The 23,716-nt window shown below is 27.8% G+C and overlaps 1 protein-coding gene across 4 annotated transcripts in view; it reads left to right on the forward strand.

Annotated features, from left to right (window-relative positions):
• The first annotated feature begins 40 nt into the window (after nt 1-40).
• LOC107436366 (Golgi integral membrane protein 4) overlaps nt 41-23,716 on the forward strand; it is a 27,910-nt gene continuing 4,234 nt past the window's right edge. The window contains exons 1-11 of one of the 4 annotated variants that reach the window (XM_016048057.3): nt 41-182; nt 542-635; nt 8,615-8,797; nt 10,227-10,301; nt 11,363-11,412; nt 13,935-14,085; nt 14,174-14,256; nt 15,586-15,810; nt 18,982-19,410; nt 21,383-21,692; nt 22,870-22,964. In XM_016048057.3, coding sequence (XP_015903543.1) covers nt 602-635; nt 8,615-8,797; nt 10,227-10,301; nt 11,363-11,412; nt 13,935-14,085; nt 14,174-14,256; nt 15,586-15,810; nt 18,982-19,410; nt 21,383-21,692; nt 22,870-22,964 — 1,635 coding nt within the window. In that variant the 5' untranslated portion in view covers nt 41-182; nt 542-601. Of the gene's footprint in view, nt 307-541; nt 636-8,614; nt 8,798-10,226; nt 10,302-11,362; nt 11,413-13,934; nt 14,086-14,173; nt 14,257-15,585; nt 15,811-18,981; nt 19,411-21,382; nt 21,693-22,869; nt 22,965-23,716 lie in introns of all 4 variants that reach the window. The other 3 variants (XM_071182395.1, XM_016048058.3, XM_043055819.2) reach the window with 3 other exon arrangements.

Below are 23,716 nucleotides of genomic sequence, written 5' to 3' on the forward strand. Positions count from 1 at the left end.
AAACAGAAGCATTATTCGACAAAATAAAATTTCTTAGATCGCATCAGCTAAACTCTACTGTTTAACTCGCCACCGTGTTTATTTTTTCAGCTTGCTACATTTTGTTTACATTACGTGGTTTATATAAAAATGTATTTTAATTCCTCTTTTTCTTAGTCTTGTTATTGATTAAATCATTCCCAGTTAGTAAACCAACATTTTTGTTGTTTCTTATTTAATTTATTTTTCGCCTATGATCGCTCGAGCTATCTCACCATTATTATTTGACAGATGTACTTGACTACCGGCTCGAATTTTTGAAATTACGTACTTTATTCTAAATCTCTTTAATAATTTAATCGCTGATATATTTATGGCATATACTTTTTTATTGAACTTTTGTTTATAACTTCATATTTTGATTCTAAACTGAATTATGCATTATGTTATATTATAAATGTGTAAATCTTTATGATTTTTAACTCATTATTTTTACCCTTTTGTTTTTACTGTTTTCTCAAACTGGTATTATTGATATATGTTATTATTTTTGCTATTTTAGGTGTAAAAATGTCTGTCATAAATCTGTTTTTGAAACACTAAGTTTAAGAAGAATTCTCTTATGGGAGAGCTACAGTCATTTTCTTCATCGAATAGTAAGTCCTAATTTATCTGAATGAACTTATGCAATGTTTAATGACCTTCAGTTTATCGATATTAAACATTAGCTTAATGTATAGTCGGTTTTTTGTAGTTATTCTAATATAAAAATTTTCAACACTTAATAAAATCATTTCTCAAAATCGGCAGTTGTCTTAGTAAAAAAAGATTAAAAGTAAAGTCTTCTAAGTAAAAAAAGATTATTTTAAGGTTAGGGTATTCAGTACAGTTTTTCCTAGTTCTCAATATAGATTGGTCTACCACACAACAATAGAGCCTCTGATGAAAATTTACAATTTGGTGCCCTTGTTATTTTGGTAATTTTTTTTTGTTCTTGCAAAAACAAAAGAGGTGAGATTGATTAGTGTGATAAGAATTTAGATTTTCTAATGATAAGAAATCAAGAAAGAAATAGGGCAGTTCGGTAGGAAATAAGATGTAGTGTATGATTTTTCCCCCCCAAATTCAATTGATGTATTCTATGTTATTTTTTAGTAGTACATAGAAAATTAAACTGAAAGAATTTTTTTGTAATTTTTGGTGTGTAAACAGTCTAGAAAATAAAATTTTTCTTCCCTTTGCTTAAAATTTATGAATTTCAATGCCGATTTGTAAATATCAATTCATATAGTAGCAGGGTTCGTTGATTTAAATCAACTTGATTTAAGTCATGATTTAAATCAAATAATTTTTTTAAAAAAATCATTGATTTGAATCAACTGATTTTTTTAAATATATATATTGATTTTAAAAGTTAAAAATTAGTGTTTTAAATTATTGATACTTTTATTATTTTCTTTTCTTAATTTTAGAATATATTTTAAATAAATTGCTGTGATAATTAATTTTAGTTAACCAAATTACTTTCTTTCTTGGTGTGTGTTAAATTCCAACACATTTGAAATTACATTTTTAAAAATCTTTTGACTCTTGAGATTGAAAGTACAGATTAAAGTACACATTTAATGCTCTCTTAATATAGACTTGCATAGCTGTAGAAAGTAAAATTCTACCTTTTGATTGAAACAGCATGGAATTAAAATCTACATCATTTTTTATTGGTGGAAAATGTATATTTCTAAATCTTGAGGTTATGTTAAAAAGAAATTACCCTAATATGCCAAAAATAGAAGAAAAAAAAAGGCTAATGAATTCAGATATTTTTTCCTGATATAGTGTCATTCTTCCCTTTCAAAGTCTATTTGAAGCAGTAGAGTTATTAACTGGTAACTGGTATTTTTTTTTCTCATTATATGTTTACAGTATCTTTGACATTATCAGATTTTCTATAACGAAATTTTGTGAAAAAAAATTCAGATCAGTGCATAGATTTTTTAAAGAAATTTTTTAGCTGATCTATTTTGATATAGAATTAAATATGAATATTTTAATATAAAAATATATAGATTATATATTTATTTATTTTTTGATGAATGACTACATTTATAAACACAATCTGTTACATTTATTTTGTCATATTAAAAATCAAGAGAAATAAAACACAATTTTAAATTAAAATTATGGTTTGCTAATTGAAACTTTAATTTAATAGTTAAAGAGTCTGTCCAAGCCAAATTTGCTACTGCTTACCTTAACAAATTCAACTTTAGGAAAAATGATAGTTTCACAAAATACTTTTTTTTAAAAATTTTATTTTTTGTGTTTCGCAAGAAACGAATAAATCCATATTTTTGTGCTGATTTTTTAATAGTATTTTTAATTTTCACAAATTATGTCTAAATTTTTACAAAATAAATACCTCTCAGAAAAACCTAGATAGAAAAACCTTCATTAAATTCTCTATTTCATCTAGTCTTCAAATTTCAATTATGCATTTGTTTCAAAATGGTTGCTATGCATTCAAAGCTATGTATAATAATGAAAAATTATATTAGTAAGTTAGAGCTTCTAAAATATTGTTTTAATATTAATTTAATTTTGATTAAACATTTATTAAGTATTTTTAATCATAAATTAAAGTTCTTACAATGCGTTTGAATAAAAATCAAAAAAATCTGATTTAAATCAAAAAAATCCGATTTAAATAAAAAAAAGTCACGAACGCTGTATAGTAGGAATGTTTATTTTGTTAAAGTATTATTTTTATAAAAGTAGAAAAAAAATTTTTTTTAGATAATATTAAAAAAATTATAAAAAAAAATATATACTGCTGTGGTAAAAAAAGGCTCAATTTAGGATGCAAAGAGAATTAGCAGGTCAAATTGACAGGGGTCTATCCAGGCCACATTTACTACCGTTTTGTGGTACTTTCACAAATTCAACTTTAGAAAAAAAGGTACTTTCACAAAATACTTTTTCTTAAAATTTAATTTTTGTATTCCGTAAGAAACAATAAATCCATATTCTTACCATATTTTTGTGTTGATTTTTTATTATGAATTTTAATTTTCACAAATTATGTCCAAATTTTCACAAAATAGGTACCTCTTAGAAAAACCTAGACAGACCCCTGTTTAAGGAATCTTTTTCTTCTTCTTTTTTGTGTGTGTCAGGTTTCAGAGAAGAAAATTTTTTCCTTATCTTTCATTAAGAAGAATAGGGATACCATAGAGGGAATAGGGGAAGTGGGCGGGAACATCTTCGATGTCCTATTAATCCTAGTTTTCATTTTTTCTCATGATGTGTGGGAGAGGAGGTTGTGTTGATATACTCAGACATAGGGATAGACACAGGGTCGACCCGTGTATGGAGAAGAGGCGGGATCTATAGTGAGCAGTAAGGAAGATAGGAAGGAATAAGGGAATAGTCCATATCACCTATATTATATATTCTTCTTCTATATCATCACTCCCTCCTTCCCCTCAAGGGAAGGAGTCACCTCATCTCTCCTCCTTTCCTCAAGGGAAGGAGGAGAGCCGAGATAACTAACTCTTCCCTGTGGTGCAGGAGGGAGGGACGCATCACTAGCTATATATTAGAATGACGTCACCTATGACATCATAGATATTAGAGCTAGTTACACTATACTCCCTCCTCCCCTGCACCAGTGACATGCAGGATAGGAGGGAGGGACGCATCACTAGCTTAATATTCTTATTTATAAAAAAAATCAATTTATTTAATTAATGAGACAATTTTAATTAATTACAAAATTAATTACAAATTCTAATTAAATCAATTATTGATACAGACCTTCAACAATGTCAGACAAAATCAATAAAGTTATAAATACATCCAACGGATCACATAGTGCGTTCAACATAAACAGCTGTTCAAACAGAAGAAGAAGAGAGAGACGTGTCTAAAGATGAAAACAACCTTGAAAGGGATTATAAAAAGGCAGTGCGTTCAGACAGAAAACATCACACACTGAGAGGATCTCAAGCCACTGCTATCACAGCCTGCTCTGATACTGAAACAAACTGCCAGTTTCTCTCTATTGAAACATGCCTCAACCAAGAACTTCCTCAGGTAAATCAACGGCCGAATGGACTTTCAATTATCGCATAATGGTTTTCGGCATCTTAAATGCAATAAGATTAGATGATTGTCCATTATTAAAAGCACTCTTTAAGAAAAGATCAGTTATTCTATCCGAACACGTGCCCGACGATACGTGTGAATATAAAAAATTGCACTATCATGGCCTCATTGAACTAAACGCAAATCAAAGATTCGATAACGACCGTGTTTTCGAAAAAATAAAAAAATTATGTTCATTTTTTAAATCTGAAAAATGCATAGCTCCAGTTAACTTCCTCGCATATATGAAAATTCCACCCAGACAAATAGTTTTTAATCATACTGCTGAAAACTCACAATTAGATTTTCTCCTTAGTGAAGTCAGCAATGACTTAATTAAACATGTATCCATGAAAAGAAAAGACCGTGAAGATAACAGAAATGCCGCATGCGAGGATATCAGCACAATCATACAAATGATTCTAGAAACACAGGCGCAATCAGAATCCGAAATAATTAACTATTTTCATCATAAAAAAGAGTTTTATAACATCTTTTGCAAACGAAATTTTACGATAAATTTCAAAAAGGCCCTTCAACTCGCTATGCAGTCCTGTCTAGATAAACCGATACTCCAACTCTCGCAAGAATACAAAAATCCAAACAACGAATGCCTTTGTCCAATGGAGAGCGCATCCATTATAGAAGAATGGTGCGATTTCCAAGGCATCGATACACGAGATTTTGTTTTAAACACAATCAAAGTTATGGATAGGGCAGGAAAAAAAAGAACACTCTTTATCTCTGCGGAGAACCTAACTCAGGAAAGACATACATAGCACGATCTTTGGCCAAAGCCGCCTTCTTTCACGGAGAAATAACACAAGGAACATCGGCATACACATTCATGTGGCAGGACTGCATAAATAAAAGACTCATAATAATTAACGAACCATACTTCGATATGGCCGTAATTGAAAAGCTGAAAGTTGTTCTAGAAGGGACTGGCACGTTTGTTCACAAAAAAATGTGCGGAGACGAATATCTGAGGCCCACTCCAGTCATCATCACTTCTAACACCCATGTATGGAATCTTTGCCCACAAGCGAAAGAACCCATAAAGGCCAGACTCCTAGCTTTCTATGACAATTTGAAAGCATGTCCACTGCTGGAGAAGTATTCAAAAGATTTGAATCCACAATGGCTAACAGTTCTAGGACAGAAACACCTTCAACAAGATGAAATGGAACTCTTCTCAATGCCGGAGACATCACTTGAAAGAACACAAAACAAAGAATCCCAGACACATGAGACACCAAAGTCAGAAAAAAGCACAATGACAGAACCAATAAAACAAATAAACAAGGCAACAACGACGAGATTATCAACGATCCCTGCTCAAGCGGTCTCAGACTTCTCAGAAGATGACAAAGAAATAGATATCTCGAGAGAAGAAGTGCTAGATGAAGATGAACATTCTGAAAACACAAGCGATTATTCTGACAGAATCAGAACGGTGAAGAGAAAAAAATTGCAGATAATAGAATCAGATGATGAACAGACACTCTCAACTGACGAGATCCTGGATGACAGCCTAGATTAAATGGAATGCATAGAGATCCAATAATTGTATCACACAAATCATTGTATATATCATTATAAAATATATAAATAAAACTGATATTATAACGCTATAAAAAATGTGTCATTATTCAGACTCCATATCTATAAAGAAATAAGAATATAATAAATCAATAAAAATATAAATAATAATAAAAATCAATAAATAATATATGATATATTCATATATATGATATAAAATAAAAAAGAAAGAAAAAAAAAAGAAAATCATCATATCATATCAGATGAGAGAAAAAGACTAAGTCCAAACTATAAACAAAGAAAAGGGAGTATATCAATACAACCTCCTCTCCCACACAGATGAGAGACAAAGTCCAAACTGTAAACAATATAGAGGGAGTATATCAACACAACCTCCTCTCCCACACATCATGAGAAAAAATGAAAACTAGGATTAATAGGACATCTAAGATGTTCCCGCCCACTTCCCCTATTCCCTCTATGGTTCCCTATGCAATATAAGCTGTGGGAACGAAGGAGGTCGACCTCCTTCGAAAAAAAATGTTTTTTTTCTTTACTTTTAAAGAGGAGACCTTGATATCTTAAATTTTCATTGTGCTCAAGCCTGATTGATGTTGTAGGTCTTTAATTGATGCAAAATATAGGAAGCATTTTATAATACAAAAAAATATATTTGATAGATATAGTTTGTTTGAATTGGTGCATTAAAACGCTACATTTCACTTGAAGAACAAACACTATATTCCAATAAAATGTACTGCTGAATATTTGAACAAGCTAAAAAGTACATAAAATCTCCGCCCTTTTAAGTAATTTCTTCTGCAATTTTATGATGAATGTGCTGCCTTTTAAATAATAGGGTTTGGCATGCATGAAAATATCTTTTTTAAGTAAAGAATCTGTTAACATCAGAATCTATCCCTCACAAAAGTGTAATTTTCTCATAGGGCGAGAATGGGGGTAATGAGGGAAGGAGAAAATAAGCATTATTTTCTTTTGAAGTTTATATCCATAAATAAATTTAAAATAATATATATTCTTAAACTATCCTTTAATAAAAATTAAATCACAAACAAAATGAAACAAAAGTGCATTCTCTTGAAGTGAGGGAATGTTAAGTGAAGGAAAATTAGCATTATTTGCTCTTGGAGTTGACTCCCACAAGTAAATTTAAAATAATATATAATGAAACACATATCAATACAGTTTTAGAAAATAAATGAACTTCATAAATTTTAATGAGGGAAAGGAGAATGACATCTAAACATTTATCTAGTTTGCTGTTTGTTTTACAGTTTTATTAGAACATCTTCTTAGAACGTCTGCACTATTTCTACCCAAATAATACTACCATCAATATGAATCATTATGAGTGAAGGAATGAATAATGAGTTTCAAACTTTTTTGGTCTCTGAAAAGCCCTTAATAAGTAACAACTCTACGGGTGTTAATTTTAAAAGATAAAGCTTGAGCAAGAAAAGTGCAGATATTTTAAGGAAAAATATGTTTCTTATATTAACAGTTGGTAAGAGTCAAGAGTGACAAACTGAGATTTCATAGGTTTAAAAATTAATAAAAATATCTATTTTTAATATTACTTGAAACTTACGAGATAATATAATAAAGACATCTTCAAACTATGTATGAACAAATAACTTAATCATTTTTCTTTAGAAAAAACCAAAATATCCTTCGTGCACATCATTTTAACCTATTTATAGAGAAATACACTAATAAATTTTTAAGCTTTATTAAATATATAGTTTTTAGTTATAATAATTTATAAAGTTATCCTTCGATGTCTTTATTGCACTATTCTGTGTTATTATTAATTGTGTTATTCTGTGTTGTTATTAATTTTTAGGGTTAGCTGATTTAAACTATGAGTATAAGGAGCTTTTCTAAATTTTTTGTTTACAAGTTAATTTTTGAATTATTTTCTGTCACTAGAGTAAATAAATTTGTATTGTACATATGCAGTAAATTCTGCTCATTATCATAATTTTCAAATGAAATTTTTCGTATTTTATTTTAAAAAAAAATCTGTTAAAGAAAAATGTTAAATTATTTTAAAATATGTTTTTCTTATTTATTTAATGCCGTCAATAAGAGAATTGTTAAATTTTAAGTTTCATCTTGTTAAAGAAAATAACAAAAAAGTAATTTATTCTTTATTTTCCAAACCATTAGCACTAAAGTAGACCTTTGTGTGTTCAGATTTATACACTCCATTTGTCTCTTTTCATTTCTTTTCATCAGTCTATGAGTTATAATTATTTTTTAATGAAAAAGTACTTTGATTTCAATATCTCACACTCATTTAAATCAAAATTAGTATTAATTCAATAAATAAAAAAAATATGAAATGTTTATTTTAGAACAATTAATTTGATATTACAAAGCCATATATAGCTACAAAGCAATATATGATATGCTACAAAGTGTATGTTGCTAAATAATGACATTTATGTAAATAATGTTGAATTACAACCTTTTTATGTATATTAAAAATTAAGAAGCTAAACTAACTTTTACATATAATCACTACTAGAGAAATGTTTAGATATTAAATGTTTATTTGCTTGTTAAGTGGAGTTGTTAAGCAATAAATATGCATATTCCAAAATCTTTTATTATTATACTTTTTTTTATCTTATTAACATATTTATGAAGGAAAGTGAATTTTTTTGGTGTTCTTTATCAAAATATTAACCAATAGTTAAAAAATATCCCTGTGGAAAACTTTTTAATGGTTAAGTTAATTTTAATTTAGTACTGAACATGCTATCTATTTTTTTGTTTTAAATAAACCAAAAAAAAAAACAGGTTTAACCAAAATAGAAAATATAGTCTTTTTAAAAAAAAGAATTTTTTTCTTCTAACCTTGTTATTTTGTTTATTATTTAATTTGTTTATTATCTTACTGGGTTATTTATATATTTTTTATTAGATCCTGTATTTATTGTGATAATGAGAAATTCAAGAGGAAAATTGTTTGTCTATGTAGCAGTTCTTTGTGTGCTATGCTTTATAGTATTTTTGTTGAGTAATACGCATACCAGTTTAAAGGAATTGGAAGGTGTTAATGAGAAATGTCAACAGCAGCGGGACTCTTTGTCTGCCCAATTGCAAGGTAAGTGGAAATTGTTCCTTTAATAAAAAATTTAAAGTCAAATAATGATCTATGAAAAATTTTATTTATCTTTATTACTTTTAAATTTAAACTATTTTTTATACACTGTAACGACAGTGGTGTATTATCTCACTCAATTTGATGTTTAATAATATAAAATATTTTGTGAAGGAACCCCTCATTTTAAGTTGATCCCAAGATGAATTTTGATATATACTCTAAAGGGTTTAGTTAAATACAGTTGATTCGAGTTTCCCATAAATCTGAGCTAGTGAAAAATAGTCAGCCTTGCTCCCACACAACACGTGGAACGATTACTAAGATTGACTTTGCAATGATTACTATGACTGAATGTGGGAAAACTTGAATGTTGAAAAACGATATTTTGAGTTAAACAATGAAACATATGAATAGTGTGTTTAAACAAAAAACATTAGACAATTATTTTAAAGCACAATTAATCTGATACTGATACAGTAATATAATAAATATTGTAACTTCGTTTAATGTTGTAAATGTACTCTGATCAATGATGTAAGTAAATTTTCTTTAAATATAATATATTTTTCAATTAAATATTTCTTTATTCAATTAAATATTTCATTCATTTAAATATTTATTAAATTTTAAGTTTTTGAAAGTTCGATGTAGGCTCTGTCCCGTCTGCCTCGAATTATCAAGACTCTACTTTATTGACACCGTTAATGTTAGATGCTTACATCAAGATTATCCACTTTCACATCATTTGTAAACTGTTTTCGCTTCCAAACATGCCAATTTAGTCATACTTTAAATCTCATCAGTAAATTGTTTACAATTTGAATTTTGTATTACTGCCAATTGTTATAATTTTCATAGTCCGTGGTAACAGTCAAAATTTTGAAATCTTTAAAAAAAAATATCTTTTAAAAATCTTTTAAACAAAAAAAATCTTTTAAAAATTTTCATTAATATTTATCTCTGTTATTCAGGGTTTATTCCAGTTGACATTTTTGAAGTATGTCGTCGTGTTTGCCTATTAGACAAAAATTTCTGACTCTCTTACCCTGTGATCCTGATTACACACCACAATATTTTGCTTTGCATGCCAAACTTTTGCACATGTTTTGACTTTTTGACATAGAATGATAAGTTTTCAGAGAGGATCATTTTTTTTTAGTTACTAAACAGTTTTATTAACTTTGAATACACAATTATTATTCAATTGGGCATTAAGGTAGTAGCATTGTCTCATAAAAAAATTGTGTAATGCTTTGTTTACTGATTAACTTGTTTAAATTTGTTAAGCGTTTAATTTTGCTCAATGTTTATTGTTTACAAAGAAGAAAAGGAACTGTTTTTTACCTAAATTGGATTGAATTTTTTATTGTATTGACTCATTTGATAAATTTTTTTATTCTGATTTTAACCATTTTTTAATTTCTTATAGTTGTTTATGAACATAAAAACAGGTTAGAAAAGTCTTTGCATCAAGAGAAGTCAGATCATAAGCATACTAAAGATGGTATGTTGAATAAACTATTTTGTGTAATTCAGAAATTTCATTTAAAAAAAAAAAAAACTGGTTGCATTATTACGTTTTTAAATTTTTTAAAAACTGTTAACTTTCTTAAGAATTTAACTGTTTCGGTTTTGTATGATTTATGTGCCTTTAATTAATTAATTGAAATAATTACCCTTAATAATAATAATTAATAATTAAATAATATTAATTTGTAAACTTTTTTTAATGCTTGGTATAGTTTACTACAACTTCTAAAATAGCAACAATTTTCAATTTAATTATTTCTGATAGGTAAGGCTTGTGTTGTCTTCTATGGTTAACTGTACTGCTGTGCAATAGGAAAATCAATGTAAGCAATAAAAGTTGAGTTTTATATATGAGAAATACACTAATAANCAATAAAACTTTTTTATATATATGTTTAATAAAATTCAAATTGTAAAAAAAAAGAAAAAAAACTTTACAGTTATCTGAAATTTTTTTTAGCATTGATAGTGTTAGCAAGGTAAAGGAAATAAATAATTCTTTCTCAGACTATTTTTCTTGAAATTGAACTTGAAGCACTTACGTTATTTTTTTAATTGCACTGAAGTATAAAATTAGTACTTCTTGCTAGGTACTCTTAGTACTTTTACTAATTTATTTTTTAGTTAAACTTGTAATTGTTTTAATTTATTTTAAATGCAGTCCAAATAGGTTACTTACTTTAATTTATTATGCTTTTATTTCTTTTCTTAAAATAAGGATAAAGTTTTTTTTTTTTTTTTTTTTTTTTTTTTTTTTTTTTTTTTTTTNTTTTTTTTTTTTTTTTTTTGAAATTGATGCCTAAAATGTATTTAATGTAAATTCAAAATGTTCCATTCAAAATAAGACTAGGGTTTAAATGCTTTATTAAAATTTTTAAATCTCATATTTTTATTATTATTTTAACAATGTACATTTATAGTAAAATGTACTGAAATTTTGCAATTCAAAATCTATTTATAATAAAAGTTATTTTTTACTTTTGTATGTAATTTTCATGTTTTTTATGTAAATAAGATTTTTATGTTTTGTTACAGTTCAAGAAAATGAAGCATCTAAGCTGCAATATCAAATAAAGGTAGAAAAGGTAGCTTTTTCTATTCTTTATTTTAATTCTTTGTTTTTTAATACTTTTTATTATAATTTTAATGATAAATGTTTTATTATTTATTGCTTAACTTCCCCTTATTTTTAAAGGAAGTGAGTGTTTTGCTTGTTTAGTGTAGTTAAAGAATAATTGGAGAAATTTTGAGCTAACTTAACTCTGGCTTACTGTCATACATTTTCCTTTCACCTGAGAGTGTTTTATCGAGTGTATATTCCTAAATTAATTAAATATCTGTTTGCTCTTACTTTACCTACACTTCATTATTAATTCATTACATTATCTGTAGATAAATTGAATTTTAGTGTTATTTTATTTTAAGAAAACAACCAGTGGGGTAATGTTACAAACTAGCTTTTAACAGGGTTCATAGGCTCTGGGAAAACCGGAAATTGTCTGGAAAATTGAGAAATGGAAAAAAAACCAAGGAAAATATAATTTTAACTAAAAACGGAGAATTGCTTGGAAAATTGACACCCTATCAAATTGCAGGATTTCTTTCTTCTGTTTCCAACTGTAATTTGCTCAATACATATGTATTCATCTTTACTAAGAATTAAAACATAGGTTCATGTACATGTCTATCCTATTGTTATCAATTTGTTTACAATCATCTTACCCCAAGTATTTTTAAGTCTTCCTCTTTTTCTATTGCCAAGTTCTATCAAAAGGTTCAAGGTTTGAGGTTCAATAAAAAGCTTGTTTTTCTTTAAATTTTTCAGGTTTAGGTAGAACATGACCAATTCATTTTCATTTACTCTTTTTAATTTCCAGATTAAAATTGTGCAATAGAGAATTAGGAATAAAATTATAATTCTTTTTTCTGGACAGACCGTTATTAGGTGTATCCTAAATATTCTGTTATTCTTAAGTGTTTCTGGCTGGAGTGTTGTCAATTGGATATCCGAGTTTGGAACTTGTAACTTCTGCTTTAAGAGTATTGATATGTTTGTTTGTTTGCTTTTTTAATCCACTTTTGTTTCTCAATTTTCTTTATTCTTGATTTATTATGACAAATTATTGTTTTATAATTTCGGATCTTGAATTAATTGTTAGGAATATAACTTTTTTTAATGTCTGTTATGTTTATTTATTTGGCATCTATTAAAGGAACAAATTTTTTTAATTGAATGAATTCTGATTCCTCAGAGATGCTGTATCTTTTGCAGATTTCGTCTGATGTGGAATCATGTTCGCTTTCATTAGAAATCGTCAGCATTTATAAATAAAAGCAAAATATAGTTAATGCTTATACATACAATTACTTATTAGTAAAAGAAGACATTTACTTTATGAAGCAGATTGCAGCTTTCTTCATTTCTGATTGTACTACCTTTTTGAGTTTTTCTTTTTTTTTTTCTATCCAAAATAAATTTCATATGCAATAAATTAGTTGTTTGTATTCATGAGTTTTAAGCTAAAGACTTTGTTTTTATTCAATTGATGTCATTATATCCTGCCTTGTCCAAGGTTTTAATATTTATGTTATCGCTTTTATTTATTTTTTCCATTCAGTAATTTTTAAATTTTGTTTTTATTTTAATAGATAAGTTTTCCTTATATTTTATCATTTTCTTTATAACTATGTATAAAATATATTGTGTTTTTTAATCATTAATTTTGTTTTATATTAGTTAATTTGATGATTTTAATGAACCTTTAGTTTCATATAATTTGGTTTTATTTAGTTTATTATAATTTGACTTAACTTCGATTAAATAAATAACATCAATTAACTTATATATTTGCTAGTTTCTTTTTGTGTTGGTTTGGTATTTATCATTAAAATAAGGTTTTGTTTTTAATAATTTTTACTAATTTTGTAGTTGTAGCATCGTAATATATATTTCTTATTAATTTTTTTTAAATAGAAAATCTTAGCATATTGCATTTTTATAGTTTTTTTTTTTTAGTTTTTTAGTTTTTTTCTCTTTTATTAAAAACGTGGCAATGAATTAAATATATTTTTTTCAAAATTAAGTTGTTTTTTTTTTGGACTTATTATTTTTTAGGATGAATTCGTTTTTGAAAAGCTGTTCTTTTATTTCATTGATTAATAAGTTCTATTTTTATTTTTGTCTTCTTGCAATTTTATTTCATATTTTAGGAAAAATTATATTTATTTTATAGCTAAGTATTATAAATAAACTAAATTTTTTAAATTACATTCTCCATTGATATTACATTATTTATAGTTATATAATCATGTTTTGAGCATGGAAATATATAAGCAAGATAAACAGGTGGTTGCAGATAGCTTAAATGCTACTTTAATGACATGTCCCCTTGTTCTTGTGCTTGTGTGAAGCTTGCTTTTGATGAAATTGAACTGTAGGCTGGAAAACGCTGATTTTATTTCTCAAATTACAACCATTCTTAGTTATATATTGAAATAGTTGTCTTTGAAATATTTTTAATTGTGTTAACTTAACTATAATATTTATTATTGAATTAAAACAATGATTATAATAAGTATTGATTGAAGTTTGTATTATTATTTGTAGGATGAAAAACAAAAGCTTGAAAACCAAATATCTCAATTAAAAACTAGTTATGCTGAATTAGAAGATGAAAAGTTGCAGGCTGAAAATGCCCTGAAGCAGCAGTTAAAAACTGTTCAAACTCAAAAAGATGCAGAAATAGAAAAACTACAAAGTGATTAACAATTATTTAAGAATTTTAGATTCCTTTTTATCAAACAAATTTCTTTTTTAAACTAACTAAAAATGTTTTCATTTTGCAGATCACATTAGTGAGCTTTTATCAGAAAAAGACAAATTAGAGGTATCTAACAATGCATATGTGTGGAAAATTGAACAGCATGAAGTTAGTAGTGTTGGATTTATAAAATATTTTCAGCAATTTTTAAAAGTTTTATATGACTTTGATTTTTTTTTTCAATTTCTTCCACTAACATGTTTTTTTTTTTTTTTTTAATTTTGACGAAGAAATTTCATGTGAAAACTAAATTTTCATGCAAGTTAAATTATACCTATTTTTAATGTAATGTTTATCATTTTGATTACTTCATCGTTTTCATTTTGCTCATTATATTTGGAGACAGGAATATTCAGAGTAACACTTTTTGAATATTTTTTTAATACTATAAAATTAATTTTACTATTTGTTTTCAGGTTGAGTATTATTTTTGGCTAGAATATTTAATTTAATATTAATGAAAAAAAAAATTTTCCTGCTCGATAGTCAATTTTTTTCTAAAATAAATCAACAAAATTTCCCTTTTTACTTGATTTAATGTCAATTTTGGTTTTTACTTGAAATTAATTTTTTTGCATGGAATATACAATAGAGTGCTGATTTTCCATACCATTTTATATTAGGTATCAATCTTTTTTCAATCTTAGCTTAGGCATTTGTGATAATGCATATTTTAGCCTTCTTACAAATGGCATGTTTTGAAAATTCTACACCCTCTAACTATGACTTTTTCAAATTTTTTACTTTTACTTGGTTTTCTTTCCTATACTATGTTTAAGATTACATTATTTCTTCTCTTAATGTAGGATATAATTAATGTGCCTGTCATATTCAGAAGCAGTTTCTGATTTTTGCTTTTCTCAACCCTTTAGCAGTCCTAATTTTTTGATGTAGTGATAGCCCAATTTATTTATGGTACTATTGAATTAAATAAATAATTTTTCTTTTTTTCCCCTTTAATGTCATAGCCAATAATTTTTAATTGTGATTTTTTTACTCTTGCTGTAATTTTGAGGAGTTCTTTGAATTGTAAAATTTTTTGTATTTTGCAAAGCATGGTTTCTAACATTTTATTTAATATGACATTTAGTTTCAAAATCAATATTCATTTAAATGAGGGGTATAAAATGTTAATTGCTATTGCTTATCTTAAACAAATAAGAGGTTTGCTTTAAAATATTGCTGGTTTTTGAAAGTGTTGTTTAAGAAAAGATTTTAATCTAAATTTTTCTATGCCTATTAGGCATTGTGTTATTTAAATTTTAGTTCTTACTAATTCTTCTACTCAATTACAATTGTACTATTTAGTAATTATTGATTTTTCTTAAGCATAATTAAGTTGCATGTTTTATGATTGTGTGCATTATGTGTTGCTTATTGATTTGGATATCACAATCATATTATCTTTCTTGCAATCTAAATATTTTCTGTTGGCAGAGTGAAATAAACCTGTGTCACCTTCAACTTCAACAAGCCAAGACTGAATTTAATACATGCCAGGAACAGTTGGCAAGACATAATCTTAATACTGTAAACCTGAAATTGAATGAGAAAATTACTCCTCCAGAAAAGAAAATAACTGAAACTGCAGCCAAAATTGAGAACGCAGTTGGTGCAACATCACCTAAGCCTCAAATTACTTCTCCAAAAAATCAAGTGGCTGTAAGTTAAATTCCTAAGTATTTTTAATTTTTTCCCCATTTCTTAATAGAAATAAATTTGTATAAGTAATCAATATCTTAGTTAAATATATTAAAATTTCATGTAGTACCAAGTTAAGAATTAATTTTTATTATTTTTAAATTTGTTTATGTTCCTGCTCTTGTGGTAAAATTAATATTTGCTCTGGAGTTTAACATTTTTCAGATAAATATGTTATTCATAAGATTTCCATTCCTCTTTTTGTTTTGTTGTTTTCTCATTCCTTTTACTTCATATTTTCACGTCAGGCATAATTTATTGTGCTGAAGTTTTTTGTAGCGGGTCAGAAATCACTATAGCTCGGCTTTACCCTGTCCCTCCCCCATTTCAGGGCATCCAGGGAATACTGTTGAAGGATCGGTTTAGGCCAGATCCTCCATTCTGTTTTCAAAAAGTCTTTTAAAAATCTCTTCAATTCCTTTGTTTAGTTTCCTTTGGTTTCAGTTTCTTTTAATGGTATCAAAGTTGATGTTTCTCGGGAAAAATTTAATTCTTAAATCATCATGAACAGGACAGAGAGTAAGTATGTGTTAGATATCTTCATAAGTTTTACAAACTTTGCAGTTCAGGTCTTTCCCGAACAATTTTGACTAATAACTACCTTGGGCTCCATGGTTAGTTAGAAATTGATTGATATAGAAGTTGGAGTAGATTTTTTGATGGCTGACTTTTGGGATAAATTGGTAAGTGTGTCGGCCTTTTGTATCATCACTACCCCATCTTTGCTGCCATGTTAAAAGGCTATTATTCATAAGTTCAGTTCTTGTTGTTTGTTTTGATGGTATGTCATATAGATCTATTGTTGATTTTTGACAAGCTAATTTGATTTTTGACAAGCTAAGAAAACACTATAGAAAAAAGTCATAATATGCCTAATGATTTGCAATCAAAACACTAATAACAAACAGTTTATGACAACGTAAACACCAAATTTTTATGCACTGTTTTAAGTGCTCCTATTTTTTCACATTTAGTAATATTAAGTTCTTTATATGGTTTGTAGCTCACACTAATGAAAATCAGTTTGTATGTACAGAAAGATCGAAAAGCTTCTTTTTGGGAATTGTACACTGCAGAATTGGTGTGTTAGTCGTTCAAGCATTGAATATCTAGACAATCATTCGACTATTTCACCTCATAAATATACCCATTTGAAGCTGTGGTGTCTAAGGGGATAGAGCATTCACGTTCCAACGAGGTGAATCTGGTTCGAATCCCAGCAATGGTTGGTCAATATGAATTCTGCACCGACCACAGTGCACACGTAAAATATCCTCAGTGGTAAACGGTTCATTGGTTAGAGTTCCCTTGCTGCCCAGCTAACTGTGTAAGGTTTTGTTGTGACTTTCCTCTCCATGTTACCCAAATGCGAGTTAGTTTCCTCAAAAAAGTCCTCCACAAAGGCAAATTTCACCCAATACATGAATCAGGAGTTCCCTTATCTTCTGGATTGGGTTCAGTACTACAAAGCAATGGAGTTGAACATTTGTAGTCGTAAACCGAAAATTGGGTTAACAGTTCATCAACGGATATAAAATAAAAAAATATGAAATGTTTGTGACTACAACACATTTAAACAATTTTCTGTAGGTCTTCTGTGTTTCTTAAATCATTATGGACTTCCTTGTCCAGTTAATTTTCCAGAAATTCAATTGGTGGCAAATAATATTGTGGTGGCTACTTTGTTTTTATGAATTGGTAAATGTCTTCTTTACTCTTCTTCAGATTATTACTGAATAACTTGGATGTATACTTTGGTTAAAATAATTGGGTCGGCTGTTGAACAATGTTTATAAAACAGAATATACCCATTTGGCTAAACTCATTTTTCTGCTTCTTAAAGAAATTAAAAAACTACTTGCTGTATTTCTTTGTTTAGTAAGAACTGTTGCCCATTAAAGCACTTTCTAAGAGAAAAAAAAACAATCAAAACTGTAAGGCAGGTGCTCAAGTGATTCCCACTTCAGAATGTGCATTTTTTGCATTAGGATATTTTCTATATGGAGACTTGCATTGTTATGAAGCAGAATCCTCTGATTCACAGTTTTCTGGGATGTTTCGCTTTGATTGCACATCATATTATCTTCAAAACATTTCACAGTGACAGAGACATCTAGTTCCTTGAAATCAATTAGCAAAAATGACTAGTACTCAGAGAGCAGAGTAAATAATTTTTAATTTTGTTGTCTTCACTTTATTTTTTTATTATTCTAACAAAAATGTTTATTGATCATTGATTACATAATTATTTCATCTTATATTAGTTTGACCTTATGACTTTTTTTATTAGTATTCAGTATGAAAAAGTATTTAAATATGCTTAATTTAATTTGTCAAATTTCTGTTTCATATGTTTTCATTTTATAATTTGCTTTTTGTCTGATTGAAACTAAAATATTTTGTCAGTTGACAGTATTGAAGTTAATTGGACAATCACTTGCAATATTATTTGCTTTTGAAATATTACTCAGCATCAATTCATTAATATTACATGTTTTAATTTGTTTGCCATATTTTAAGTTTTTTTATACAGAATACATATAGGGAGTGGTCATCATATAAGATCAACAATGGCTTGAGCCTGGCTCTGTCACACGTGCTTCAGATACAGCGATTAATCTCCAACTAATGCCCTATATTAATGTGTTAAATAATATTGCTTCCTCACTTTATGTTATTTTATAATATTGTTTCCATAAAGGCTGATAATAAGCACATCTGACATTTTACTATCCTATCACATTTTGGTGCAGGAAAATTTCCAATTAATCACCTACAGGAAAACTATTTTAATTTTGTTTGTGAAGCGGACAAAAATGTAATTACAGCGAGCAGGGGGCGGATCCTTCTAGTATATATGTAGTTTTTCCAGGATGTTTCCATGGTAGTCTACAGATAGCACTTTAGAATGTAAATTTGTTAGGAATGTTTTGTCAGCTGCACTTACTCTTTATTCAATACATTTTGTAATTGCTATTCAGAGTAATAGCTACAAAATAAAAAAAGAAGTAAAAAAAAAGAAAGTAAGAAAGAAAATGTTAAAAAACTATTCCATCAAAAATAACATTTTTCTGTAAGTGCATCTAACTTTGCATTTCTTTGTTTAATTAGTTCCTTTCTGTTTATTTTAAGGAAAACGATCAAAAACCTGAAAATAAAACAGTTGCGACCACTCCAGTTAAAGGCAAAACTGTTCAAAAACCACATGTGATGCCAGTAAACAATTTAGGTGATGGAGTACTACCAAAACCTTTAGATTTGAAACCTGAAGACTTCAACAAAGAGGACAAAGATATAGATGCTGCTCTTGAAATCACAGATGATGAAAAGACTAAGAAATTGGTAGATGATAATTTGATTGACAACAACATTGATAAGGGTGTCCCAAAACTTGATTTACTTAATCAAAAAGTGACAAATAGTCCTAAAGATGTGCACAATTTAAATAACATACCTCAGAATGGACTCTATAATGAACCTCAAGCATTACCACCTATTCAATTTGACCGTGCTGATGAAAAAGATGATCATGCAGGAGAAAGAGGTGATGATGGACTGCAGGTGATTTTTTTATTCATATATTTATTTAACATTTCATTCTTTTTCTGCTTGCTTAGGTGGAAATATTCCTTCAAAATTCTTAACAATTTCTTTTTTTCATTTTGTAAAATTTTTACAATAACTTAATTTTATTTTAAGATAACTATAATTTATAGCAAATCTTAAATTAATTTTATATTTAGTTTAATTGAAAAGTAGTATAACAAATATTAAAGCATGAATCTGTAAAATTTCTGTTTTTATATAGATTTATTTTATTTATCTAAACCGAAAAGGTAATGGAATGAAAAAACTATTTGCTCCTACTGATATAATAAGTTGGAATTTGATATTACAAAGTATAGACCTTTTTTTTTAAAAAAACTATTTTTGTGGAAATTGTTTTTAAAGCAATGCAATATTATGTTTTTTGTTTTCTTTCATTTTAATTGAGATGTAATTTCGCAGAAAATATATTAAAAAAATAAACAATGGTACTTGTTTAGTTGCATTTTGTGGTAAATATATCGTGTTTTCAAAAAGTAAAGCTACACTGCCGCTTACTCACTTGAAAAAAAAATTTAATTGTTTTAATATATATAACAAATTAATTACTGGTACATGCCTTATTTTTCTTTTCGTCATTTTAATGGCAGTTGTTAGGTCTGGGTTCTAGCTTTTGTATTTCACAGTCATGGAACTTTACAGCTTGTTATTGGAACTACATTTCAACTTCAGTTTATATTTCATCATTGTCATGAAAGTTTTGCTGTGTAAGATTTTTTTTTCAGTTAAGAATAAGTGAAAGTCACTGGGTAAAAGGTTCAAGCTGTGGCTGATCTAAAATTTTACTTTTAAAAGTTTTTATTAGTGTTTTAGTTTGAAGCATGGTGGCAGGATGAGTATTGTCATGCAACAAGCAAACTCTGCTTGTCAATAAGACGCCAGATGTCTCAAATTCTTGCAATATGGATCTGCATTAATTTTTGTGCTAGGAGGCATGAGGCAACCAAAAAAATGCGTTACCAGAAAACACAGGCCATGATTTTTATTTTTCTGAAATTGAAATTTTGTATTTCTTATTTCTTGTAGAATTTGTATGGTGCCAGTGCATTGATTGTTGGTTAGATTCTGGTGTGGGGAGATAAACACATGTCTCAGTTCCAGTTTGAATGTGATTTTAGAAACTCATCACCTGCTTCTTCTCAACGTGCATGGAAGTCAAATGCGTGACACATCCTTTTCTCTTGTTTTTCCGTTAACATTTTTAAAAACCTATTGACCACGTAATATTCAGTTCCCTACCGTAACAGTCACAGCTTTATAAAGAGTTGTCATAGACACTTCTGCTATGGTTTTATGCAAAGCTTTTAATGTGAGATGTCTATTTGCTCAAATTGCTACCTCTGATCTTTAAAAACAGGGCATCATTGATCACATTATCTGTTTGATTTCGTCGTGAAGATAAGTCCTACTTTCAGAGGAAGCATGACACCATTTCGTTACATTTTGTTGATTCATAATGTTTTGTAGATAGAGAGAATTTCATTATGAATATCCACTGGATGCTGACCTTTTGCATGAAGAAAACGTCTCTACATTTTGCGGTATTCTAAATTTATGCTAACGTTATTACGATATGCTTTATATGTATGCATTATGAAGACTTCATTAAAAAAATTAATAAGTGTTGTGAAATTTTTTTACCCAAATAAAACCAATCTATACTTCTCATTTTTTGCATATTTTGTACAAAATATATTAGAGCAGCATATTGCTTGTTAAAAGTGCCATTTCCTTTGTATGTTATTTTAATTAATTAGACACACCGGAAAGGGTGTGTGGTTGAGACAGTCAAGGTCGAGGGGCAGCAGTGCTTGTGTTGAAATCATTCTCTTATAAACTGAAAATAATTTAAACTTATGGAAGAATAGTGTTCATGAATAAGTATAATTTTATTCAGAAAAGATAAATAATTGTTTTTATTTTGCAGTATAATAATCCTCCTGAACTAAGGCAACAAGTTGAGCTTCCAGATTTTAGAAGACAGAATGATCAACCAAAAGATGTGTTGCCTAATCCTCCAATTGAAAACAATGATATTGCGGCACAAATGAATGATATGATGAACAAATCTCCTGGCAATGTTATCAATAATGCAATCGATCAAAATGTATTAGGACTACCACCTAATCATATTGGAGCTATTGATAACAAAATTCAAGACCTCAAGAATGGAAGACCATTTATGCACAGAGGGGCTGATGCACATCGTGTAATGGAAGATAAAAACTATGAAGAAGGTAACTTCATTTGCTTTATTTGCTGATTTTAAATTTGTCATTATAATATTTTTGTCTTAGAAATAAAAATTAGATCTTTAATGTAGTTTATATTTGTATTGTTAGAATCTAAATTCTTACCCCACCCCTCCCGAAATTAAACGCCAGATATGCTGGTATATATTGAATACTATATAAGAAATGTATGTAATTTCAAATCTAATTAGTTTACTTTAACAGGGCTGTTTGTGCTCTGGAAAAATTCCGGAGTATTCGGTAACAGTGATCTGGAAGTTTCCAGAGATCGAAGGTCCAGATGTTTTAAAAAAATCATTGATCACAGAAGTTTCCGGAAATCAAATTTTCAAAGGTGGAACTTAAAAACACAGTTTATTTTATTTGTTTGTAAGGGAGAGTCAGAGAGATACTTTATGAGCTTATATTCATGATTAATATTCATTTTTTTATCAGTAAACAGTTGTTATAATCATTAACTCAAGAAAGAAAGTCACATTTGTAAATTTTAATTACTTCTCCAGGTCATCATAGGTATGTGTAAAATTTTAAATATATTTTAAGTATCCTAAGAAATATTGAGAAAAAGGGAAAAAAAACCTTGTCTAATTTTTTTTCTAATTTTTCAATTTAAGCTGTCTTTTTTTTTTTTTTTTTAATTTTTTAAACTAAATTTTCCGGAATTTTGACTTGGGCTCACAACTACCCCTGCTTTAAAAAATTAGTTTTTGCTGATCAAAAATAAAGTTTTTATATAATTTAAAACGGTTTTATTGTGATAATAGTGTTAAAAAATTTCACTTTTATATGAATTTGAAGGACTGTATTTTGTGTGATGCGTTTTAAATGTAACATTTTTAATCCTAGTTCTTTTAAACTGTTCAGTTAAAAATGCATGCTTTTATAAATGTTTTATTTCTTTACAATTATAATTTGTATAATTGTAATAAAAATTCTAATTTCTTGATAACGCACAAGGACATAGTTTTCTGTGATCAACTCATTAAAGAAGATGTCTTAATTTTAAAGGCTGTCAAAGTGTTTCATTTTTTATCTTCAGATATTATCAATATTTCACACCAAGTTAATTTGGAATTTTTTTTTTCCAGTATGATCCTAAAGATTCAATATAGTATGATTTCCTTTAATTGTCATTTTAAAATGTTTTGTTATTTATATTTAGATGATGATGATAGAGAAAATGATGATGAACCCCCAAATGGCCTTGCTCCCATGATGAAAGGCAATGCTTTGCAAGATAATGATTTTGATGACCAAGTAAGTATTTCAATCTAATTTCTTTTTTTAAGCAATGAACGGAATTTATACTTTTGTGCATATAGTATGACCCATCTTTAATAAGAAGTAAAACAAAAAATAAATGAATAAATAAATAAATAATAATTCCTGTCACTAAGGCCAGGTTTAAGATTAATATTGTATTTAGTACAAAAGATTTATGGCACAAAAAATTACAATTTATCTGAATTCCTTAAAGTTAATCTTAATTAAGAAGTCAAAATATATTTATCCAACATTTATAGTTAAGCTTTAAATTTTATTTAATTTTTGTTATAAAACATTTAAAGCATGTATTGTATCTGTATTTTCTGTAGCTGTTAGAAATACAAGATTTTATATTTATTTTGCTGCACCAAATGTTGTTCTTTCTTCCGAGTCACTATAAGCTTCTGCTTTTTTCCTATGCTTCCAGCTTTTTAAAATTTTGACAGCAAGATTGTGTAACAAATTTTTAAAAAAAAATGTTTGCATTATATCTGATATTGTGGCATAAAAATAATGAAATTTAGTCAGACAAGTTAAACTGATTTATTATAATACTTCTAAAATAAAAAGAACATGGCAACTAATCAGGGTTGGCAGGTTTTTGACATGTGACAGTTTTTGACAGTTTAAACCATGGTTTAAACCGTCACGTCAAAAACCTCACTGTCAAAAATGTCGAAATTGGCAAAAACCTATATTCATATGTGAAATTTAATTAATACATAAAATTTATATATTTTTTA

This window comes from Parasteatoda tepidariorum, chromosome 6 (genome assembly GCF_043381705.1).
Source record: "Parasteatoda tepidariorum isolate YZ-2023 chromosome 6, CAS_Ptep_4.0, whole genome shotgun sequence".
NCBI lineage: Eukaryota > Metazoa > Arthropoda > Arachnida > Araneae > Theridiidae > Parasteatoda > Parasteatoda tepidariorum.